This window comes from Rhinatrema bivittatum, chromosome 2 (genome assembly GCF_901001135.1).
Source record: "Rhinatrema bivittatum chromosome 2, aRhiBiv1.1, whole genome shotgun sequence".
NCBI lineage: Eukaryota > Metazoa > Chordata > Amphibia > Gymnophiona > Rhinatrematidae > Rhinatrema > Rhinatrema bivittatum.
In genome coordinates, this window is record NC_042616.1 from 659,758,512 (window position 1) to 659,768,868 (window position 10,357).

General features: G+C 42.1%; 1 protein-coding gene across 11 annotated transcripts in view; it reads left to right on the top strand.

The window, feature by feature from the left end:
- CSPP1 (centrosome and spindle pole associated protein 1) overlaps nucleotides 1-10,017 on the top strand; it is a 471,676-nt gene extending 461,659 nt beyond the window's left edge. For all 11 annotated transcript variants that reach the window (XM_029591423.1, XM_029591419.1, XM_029591426.1 and 8 more), the window contains 2 exons: nucleotides 6,551-6,698; nucleotides 8,946-10,017. In XM_029591423.1, the coding sequence (XP_029447283.1) occupies nucleotides 6,551-6,698; nucleotides 8,946-9,172 (375 nt within the window). In that variant the 3' untranslated portion in view covers nucleotides 9,173-10,017. The remainder of the gene's footprint in view (nucleotides 1-6,550; nucleotides 6,699-8,945) is intronic.
- Nucleotides 10,018-10,357: the final 340 nt, after the last annotated feature.

Below are 10,357 nucleotides of genomic sequence, written 5' to 3' on the forward strand. Positions count from 1 at the left end.
ATTTCTACTTATCCTCTTTTCACAAGCAGACTTCCTCAGAAGTATCTACTGTCTTAACATGGTCATAATGTTTTCATTAGATTACATTTTTTGGTACCTTATTACGTTTTTGTACTTCGTGACAGGGTTGTTTGGCCCTGAGATTTTTTTTAGTATCTTGGTGTGACCTAGTTCAGCAACCTTGATTATCTTATTTTTCTTCATTTTGTTGTTTGATTTTGCTGTGTCTGTACATAAAAACATAAGAAGTTGCCATACTAAGTCAGACCAAGGGTCCATTAAGCCAAGCATCCTGTTTCCAACAGTGGCCAATCCAGGTTACAAGTATCTCGCAAGTACCCAAACATTAAATAGATCCCATGTTACCAATGTCAGTAATAGCAGTTGCTATTCCCTAAGTCAGCTTGATTAATAGCAATTAATGGACTTCTCTTCCAAGAACTTATTTAACCTTTTTTAAATTCAGCTACACCACATCCTCTGGCAACAAATTCCAGAGATTAATTGTGCATAGAGATAAAGAATTTTCCCCGATTTGTTCTAAATGTGATACTTGCTAACTTCATGGAGTGCGCCCCCTAGTCCTTGCATTATCCGAAAGAGTAAATAACCAATTCATATTTAGATGTTCTAATCTAGATTTCTATTGATTTTATATACCTCTGTCATATCCCCCTCAGCCGTCTCTTCTCCAAGCTGAATAGCCCTAACCTCTTTAGCCTTTCCTCATAGGAGAGCCATTCCATCCCATTTATCATTTTGGTCACCCTTCTCTGTACCTTCTCCAGTGCAACTATATTATTTTTTAAGATGTGGTGACTGGAATTGTCACAGTACTCAAGGTGCGGTCTCACCATGGAGTAATACAGAGGCATTATGGCATTTTCTGTTTTCTTCACCATTCCCTTCCTAATAATTCCTAACATTCTGTTTGCTTTTTTGACTGCCTAGATAGATTTGCATACAGTGGAGGCAGTGCATGCAAATCTACCTTATGCATATTCATTGGGGATATCCTGAAAACCTGAATGTCAAAAAATGGCCAGTTTAAATGTGAACGCCAGTGTTTGCATAACCGATGGCTAGGTTGAGAACCCTTGTTCTGGCAGACAGTCTCGGTCAAGTTCTAGGTCCCCATGAGTGGTCCCTGAATCAAGATGCAGCGAACAAGTTATTTCTCAAGTGGAATTTACAAACTTGCCATACTTAATACTTGCTCACTTCCCTGGAGAGTTGACTATTTTGCTAAAGCTTAAGCCCTGAAAGAGACTGAAGGGCTTATGAGAGAGTGTGCATGCACGGGAACTCCTATGCATGTTCAGTAAAGTCTTTACTGAGCTCTGAGAGCTAGGTACATGTTGGCGCCATTGGATGACATACCCACATGTTATGGCTAATTTATCTTGCTGTCTACAGAGAACCATGTTTACAGGTAAGCAAACTTGCAGTTTCTTTAAGGAGTAGATTCCAATGCCTTTCTCCTTAGGGTCTTCTATTTTATTTCAGATTGTCTTTCTTAAAACAAACAAAGAAAAAAAGAACCTAGATAATATATGAAATGTAGTTGGTTAATATTACAGCTGGATTTCCTATTAGTCAGAGTAGGCACCTGCCTAGGAACAACTTGTGTCTGGAAGGCACTATGTGCCTTTAAGAGGGTGTCTTCAAGATGAAAGAGGGTTGCCCAGAGGAAGTACTTATTGATCATGGCACCTGCTCCCCCAATTCATGTATTTACAGGCACACTAGAGCAAAATCCAGCCCTGAATATTATGCTTATACAATTCCTTTTGGTAGTATTTTTATCTTTTATTTCTCACAGGACAAGCAGGATGGTAGTCCTCACATATATGGGTGACATCACAGGATGGAGCTCTGTACGGAAAACTTTTCTGTCAAAGTTTCTATAAAGCTTTGACTGACACTGGCACACTGAGTGTACTGAGCATGCTCAGCCTGCAATTATCCCTGTGACCACAGGTGTCTCCCTCAGTCTTCTTTTTTCTGCTCTGCAGTAAGCATAGTGGTTAGGGGCTCTGTGAGAAATTCTGACTTCTTTTTCCTCATGGAAACACTTAAACGTATACTTCACAAACACTTTTTCCCTGCACGGGTCTCCCTTCGCGTACATTTATTCGACGCTCGGTGAGTACTATGCCCTGTTTTCTCAGTCGGTTCCTGTTACCTCCCTGGCCTGCCAACCGACTGCGGCCTTCCCTCTCCCTATGTTTTCATAGTTAGCCACACCTAGCCTGCGAGTGTCCCTCTGTGACACTCTGCCTGGTTATTAGCGTTAATGGGACAGGGACTTCCACGGTTTCCGTTGCCGCCAGGGCCTCTGTCGAATCCAGGTCCTTCGATTTCCTCGGTACCCTCGCGCAGTCGATGCCCCCATCGCTACTGTCGGTACCCCCTTCCAGACCGTCCTGCATTCTTTGATGCCATCGGTACCCCTTCCCCATGGTACATTGATGCCATCGATCCCTGCATTGATTCTATCAGTGCCATCCATGTTTTTCATCCATGGCACTGATTTTTCCCTGGGTTTCATCGATGCCATCACTACCCGGATGGATGCCATCAATGCACACCCTTGTGTCGTCTATGCCATTGATGCCCGGGTCGATGCCATCGTCACCCAGGGCACTTCCATCGATACCATCGTTTATTTTATCAATGTCATCGATGCACAAGACACTTCCATCAATGCCATCGTCTATTCCATCGGTGCCATCGATGCCCAGGTCAATTCCATCTGTGCCATCATCAATTCCATCAATGCCCAGGTCAATTCCGTCGATGCCCGTGTCGATGCCTGGATCGATGCCGTTGATGTCCATGTCGATTCCATCGACGCCTGGGTTGATTCCATCGATGTCCATGTCGATTCTATCGATGGCATTGATGCCCATGTCAGAGCCATCGATGCCCATGCTGGCACCATCGATGCCATTGGTGCCCAAGTAAATCCCATTGATGCTGTCGATGCCAGTGGCCATGCCACCGATGCTGTTGGCGCCCGCCTCCATACATCGATGCCGTCGACACCCACGTCGTTTCCATCGATGTCTTCGATGTTCCTATCGATGCGGTCATCATCTCCGTCGATGCCGGCATCATTTTTTCTGATGCCAACGATGTTTTTCGATTTCTCGATGCCCCATCGTTTCCATAGATACGCCGATGCCTTCAGTGCTTTCGTCACTGTTATCCTTGCTCTGCCTGGGTCATCGATGTTTTTCATATATATATATTTTTGACGAAGCCCTCGAGGCCAATTCGGCCGCCATCGACACTGTCAATACCGACATAGCACCTCCACGTAATGCCCTCGCCTAAACACAGTGCTACATGCATTGGGTTCTTATTAAATCCGCGTATTATGCTACAACACTACATAGTGCCAGGAGCAGTGCAGGCATGCTGACACTCCATCAACATTCGCCATCCAAGACAGCGAGGGCATCCTTCTCGGCGATGGGAAAGACCGGGCCGAGCACCGTGGCACTCATTGTCACCGGCACGGTGACCGTTCGCCACCGACACCATCCAGCACATCGGTGCTATCTTTCTCGGTGCTGCAGAATTCCCAGGCCGAGCAACATCACCACTGCCATCGCCACTGTTCCACCACACAGTGCTGGCAGTCCTTGGTGCTCCAGAAACACCAGAACGAGTTCCAAAGAATCTGGACTGGCATCACGAGACATCGAGCCGCTGCAACAAGGGCCGGGTTCACGAGTCAAAAATGGCTCCCCTGTACCCGAGGTGTTCCCCACCAACACCGGTGCGGGGTTCTGTACCTCCACAAATTAATGTGGTAGCGACAGACACACTCAGCCTGGACTCCTCTGTACCTGCGCCCCCATACCAGGTTACAGTCGGATGTCTGCGTCCACCAGGCTATCCCTCGATGACTCCTGAAATCCACGGAGCCATCCATCTTTGCTGGCTCGTCCTTTTGCAATCCATGATGGATGGTAAGTGCTCTACTTTAATCCCGCTTCAGCGACAGTCCCATTGAGACCTGTTCTCTAAACCGGGCCATATGGTTTGATAGGTTCTAGGTCGTCTGGCCTTCCAAGAGCTGATTTAGTGTCACATATCACTATTGCCAGTTATGTTGGACACAATACCAAGAGAACCTCTCTACTAATCATTTGGGATTACATCAGGACATCCTCCCATTGTTAGCAAAGGGACTCTGTACTGATTAATACTCTGGTTTCTGGTTCCTAATTAAGGACTGAAATTCTAGATGCATTCGCTGATTTGCTAAACACGAGATTCAGCAAACACTGTCTCAATTGCAAGTCCACCTCGATACCTGGCAACAGGTCTTGACCTTTTCTTGTATAGCACACACAAATGAGGGTACGACTTTTACCGATCACACTCCCGTGGGAGATTACATGATATCCTGATTACGTCAGCCCTGCCAGTTGGACACCTCCTGGTCTCTCAACTTTCCGGATTTCAGAGCGGCCACCCCACTTTGTACCAAGGTTCAGGGTACAATCCCCCGGACACTTCAAAGCGCGGGGGGTGGGTGGGTGGGGGAGTTTTAATCTCACTATTCTTTCAACAGAAAATAGTTACTCTCCGCCCATCCTGGACTCAGAAATATCAACTTTCTTCAGAAGGGACAGGTAAAATAGTGTCTCTCGTCACCATGCTTCCATATCACAGTAAGTAGATTGCCTCTAATCTTTCTATGTGCTTCATGGTGAGTCAACCATATTACAATCCCAAGCTCTGCCGGTTGCACCATCTTCGGCAACTGGGGTATTTCATTAAATCACTATTGATGACTGCTGTTTCTCTACGGAGTACAACATCATTCACTCTTTTCCTTGCATGGACAGCTGCATAACCACAGTCAATCCAAGCAAGGAGCTCTAAATTCTTCATGACTCACTATAAATCTACTACCTGGGATTGCTGTCACTGCCATAAATCCCTTATAGAACATTTCTGGACACCACAGTCACAACGACCTTCCTGTCCAGCAACGCGCAGACATTCTAACAAATTCCTATATGTCCCTGTGTGCATATTCTATAACTTCAGCCCCTCAATTCTTTCATTGTCGGGCCATGGGGTTTTTTCACTATGCACTTTCCTCATAGATCCAAATTTGCTATGAGTTAGGTCCAGTGAAATTTCATTATCAGTGGGTCTAAGCTGCTCAACCGCTTTCGTCCCTCATCCATATTGCAGATCTAGAACCAAAACCTAGTCTGGTCCTGCTAATGCTCGCATTTACTCAGGGTTGTAAAGTTTGACCTAACATCTTCTCAACCCAGTATGCGTTTATTCCGCTCCAGGCACAGTTTCACATGAACTTCCTGGAGCTTGTAGCCATGAGTTATGCCCTTATGCCTTCCAATACTGCCTCTGCAACAACTCTTTGTGCATACAGACAGACAGCATAGGGACAATGTGCTTTTCCAACACATAAGCACGCATAACCTCTTAGCTGCTCTGCTAGGAAGCTCCGCTGCTGTATCCTTGGCCCTACTCCTCCTAATTGACGGTCTGTATCTCTTTTTCCTACCAACAAGCAGGCATTTCACTACAACACTGGATGTAACCACACTCTGTTGCGTCCGCCCCAGCCTCCATAGCTTGCCTTCGGCCGCTGCTGCTTGTACATATTTATCTGGCTGCGACCTTGGAGCTCTCTCCATACCCTCGCAGCCCATTATTGCTTAGATACGACTAGCCGGCGTGCTCCATGTTTGGCCAGTCCATCTACTCCTATTCTTTTCGGGTTAACTACCCAACATCCTTCCACTAACCTGTTACAGGTTTCAGGATGCCCTCCGTTCCAAATTCCACCCCAGTCATTGCGCCTTTTGCGCATCTTGCGTGCATTTGGTGCACTCTCGGGCATCCTCAGCTCGGTACTCACCCATATGTGAGGACTGCCATCCTGCTTGTCCTGTGAGAAAGCAAATGTTGCTTAACTGTAACAGGTGTTCTCACAGGACAGCAGGATGTTAGTCCTCATGAAACCCACCCGCCACCCCGCGGAGTTGAGTCTGTATATGTTTTCACTTTTATTTTATTTTCGCTTGCGCTTTTAGCTATAAGGCGAGACTGAGGGAGACACCTGTGGTCACAGGGATAATTGCAGGCTGAGCATGCTCAGTGCACTCAGTGTGCCAGTGTCAGTCAAAGCTTTACAGAAACTTTGACAGAAAAGTTTTCCGTACAGGGCTCCATCCTGTGATGTCACCCATATGTGAGGACTAACATCCTGCTGTCCTGTGAGAACACCTGTTACAGGTAAGCAACATTTGCTATATCTGGTGCTAACTTGTTTTTTTATGTCATTTTTCAATGTAATTTTTTACCTAATTAATTTTGAATTTATAGTTTTTCTAATATTCTGTATTCTTACAGCTTACTTTTACGATCCTTAAATGTATACTTTATTTCCCTTGTGGCTTCCAGTAAGCCGCATAAGGAAAAATCTTATTGACTGCCTTATATCTGAATAAGTAATAGTGTTAATGCTGTAATTCCTGTTTTGTTTAAATTGCAGGATGATATTCTCCCCACTGCACCTCCACTCCAGCAAACAGACAACTTCTCTTTACACTCTGTCTCCAGCTTAAATATTGATCAGCTGCGAACCAAGAACGAAGAGAGAATAAGAAGATTAAATGAACTCCAGAATTCAATTAGTATAGGTATGACTGTGTTTGCCATTAGGAATAAAGAAGGGTTATGGACAACCAAGGAAAGCTTAGTTTAGAGAGAAGCTCTAAACTAAGTTGAGAGAGAAGCTGGTAAAACTCTTGCATTTATTTGGTTGCATGAATAAATGGTATAAGAATATTTGCTTTGTAGCTGAGCAGTAAAGAAGCTTTGTTTTAAAGTACTGCAGATCTCACTTAAAGCAAAGGTGTGCCTATTGTGCACCCTAACAAAACTAACAAAGAGACACAGTTACCTGATGGACACAAGGCCTTAGCCATTTATGCTTTTCAGCTCTGAAAATAAGGACATGCTTCTCAGCGTAGAGCACAACCTGTGTGAAATGAATGTGGCTGATTTGACCTGGTTTTGGAGTGCCTTTGTTCACAACATCCCGCTGTAGTGGTATTTTCTGTTCAGTAGAATCCTAGCCTGGCAGGATAATGCAGGGTAAAGTTAAAGAGCACTGCCAGTTGTGTGTGTGGAGTGGGTACAAACTCTGTGCCTGTCTGTGATCAGTTAATCATTAATTCCTCCTAAAATCTCTGCCTCAGGCCCCTTGCTCAATCCCCACCTCCAAAAAAAACCAAAAAACCAGGTATGGTTTTAATAACAGTATTGATCCTAGAGAAAAGAGTTGTCTTTACACATTATGATTCCTTTTATCCAAACATATGAGCTTTTGAGACCACATCGATGTAAAAAAAAAATCTCTATAATCAAAATAATTAGTAAATTAATGTAGTTTTTCCATCTTGATTTCCACTAATTCAGAAACTCCCCCCAAGCATTACAAATGAAATTCAACATCCCCCCAATTACAAAATAACAAAATAAAAGATAAATGTATACATTTACAAAATTAAAAAATAAACAAAAGCCCACCTTACACATAATCCAACCCAACACCAGCCCATAACCCTACACTGATACCTTAACTGACCACTCATCCTTAAGTAAACATAAGATAGTCAACGAAACTAATCTCCTAGAACTGTGAAAGTCCCTTTATTGGATACTTAGTAACAGAAGCAGTTTTTGTTTGCAAGGCCCTAAAAGCAAAGTATCCCATTTCAGTGAGCTATAAGGTTCTTTCATTCCCAGATTTTTCAGTCAAAAAGACATTCAGCATTTGAGTGGCCAATTTAAATGTGAGCGCCAGTATCATAAAAATAATCTTTATAGTTTAGTACTAGGTATCATTGATGTTCTCAGCAGAGAGGACAGAAAATGTGAAGAAGCTGTTCTGTGGATAGATATTATTTTTAATTCTTTAGCACACATCTTTTCAGTCATAGCTCAGGATGAGAGAGAGAGAGCACTTAGCTATAAGGCCCTCATACTAGGTAGGTATTTATACCTCTATAGGAGGCCCACCTAGTTCCTCGAGGTGAGGTTTAGGTATTAGTGTATTGACATTCAATGTGTGACATACGAACAGTGCACTCTTGTGAAGATTTGATGACCTTTGGAGTGAGGAAACTCACCCAAAGATGAGATTTATGCAACATTAAGCATCAAAAGGATTTGAAAATTGACTGTCTTGGTTCTCAGCCTGTTGCTCTAACCACTAGGCAGCTGCTCTTCCTCTTCCACTGGTTTCAGCTTGACATCTTTCAGGATGACTTAGTTCACTGAAAAAAAAGATTTAGTTTATATTTAATCCTTATTTTGAAGAATGTATACTGGCCAGTAAATAGTAATGCAAATTACAGAAGATGAATAATCAGTGAATATTGATGAATATCTCCAAGAACATTAATTGAGCTGGAGATGAGGCAGACAATTAATTCTGTTTTCTTCCATCTACTGCTTAACAGACACACATCACACTAGTTTGCTTTTACAAAGTGATGAGGGGCGCTGAAAAGCTGTTCAGTCAGCAGTGCAAAAGATTATAATAGTATATAAAGTCTCACTCTAGAGGACCATGTAGACTTTTATTTGTTTGTTTTCTAATTTAGTCTGCTGTTTTTCTGTGAATTTTCAGGCAGAAAATTCTCTATAGTCTAATGACAACAGTGTTAAATAACATTGCCTAGTGGGAGCCTTTAGATTACAAAGATGTAGCAGCACCAATAGATTAAAAGAAATAGTGAAACATGTTTATTGCAAATCTGGCTTTAACAGTGTGAACAGTCAGTGCCTAATCACAAGGGTCTTATGCATTCAATTATTAGGATTTTAGCTGTGTAAACTGTTTGAATATAATGAGTGCTCCTCTTTTTTTTTTTTTTAAGGTGATGTGTCTTCGCTGGAAGATGCGGATGACATTTTAAAACAAGCCGAGCTTAGAGATGTGCGTCGACCTTCCTCTATTGACACTATAGCTACAGAACCCTGGCTGCGACCTGGAACATCCGACACTTTGAAGAGGTTTATGGCTGGCCAGTCAAGCCAAGATCTGCTTTCTGCTGAAAATGGGTTAGCTTTTAACTGGCAGGGCCTATCAACCGCACATGGTTAAAATATTTCCCTTCTGAAATCACATGTGCCTTCCACTGGGGCAGAGAATACTATTCACTATAGCAGAGTTTACACTTTCCTTGTTTGATCTCTTGTAGGGATAAAATGCTTTGTGCTATATGTATATATTTTTGCTTTTAAAGATAGGTTTGTTATGACCTAGCTTAAAAGATGTATATTCATCTAAAACAAAAACCTAAAATTCCTAAAGTATGCTGTGTGAAAAAGCTGTATATAAATTATTTTTGTGTCTTGGATCTTTGTTATCCTAAAAGGGAAGCATGTTATCCATCATAATAACCGTTCAGTACTAGATTCAGGGATGCCTGGAAGTCAGGCAGCACACTATTCCAATTGCTTTTCCTCTTATGCTTAAGAAAGGAGCCCTAGTTCACATGGACATACATTCTGATCAGTCATGGCAATTGTCATCACCAAGGAGGTGCCTGTTGTTTTCCAAGTGATGGGACTGCTAGCCGTACTTCACCTTCCATAGATATGATGCATTTTCTTTCAAGTGACAGTAGCTTGCTCAGGAGAATATTTGAGTCTTTATTGTATATAACTGATTTCTATAAGGTATGACAGATATATATATATATATATATACTCTTGCAGCTTTATTTGTATAAAAAGAAAATGAAATAATGATCAATTCTTGTTAGAATGTGTTAAAAGAATAATTTTTTCCTTCCATTGATCTTGTGTACTGAAATACTAATTACTTTTTTCTCTGTTATTTATGTTGGCAATGCAGGTATTGTCATTTGTGGGTAGTATTAATGCATAACTTATTGTCATGATCTGGATAACCTGTTGATTTAAATAAATTATATTTTATTATCAGTATGTTTTTAAACACATTCTAATTGCAAGCTTTACACAGTATGTTACCATCATTTTACACTGTGCTTTTAGTACTGAATATACTTTTTGTGTGGGGAGAACTCTAGTATAGTGCTTCTCAAGCAGTGTGTCATGGTACCAACAGGCCTGGTATCTTCAATTCAGCATTGCCATGGCAGGGTTATTTAAAAAAAAATAAAAACTCACAATGTGAAAAAAAACTGAATAATCAAAAAATATTGTGAAACTGAACAAATATATTAAACATGAGAAATCTTCATAAACTGGACACAAACTATACTTAGTATAAAGTCCAACAGTGAGAAAGTCCTCCAATCTA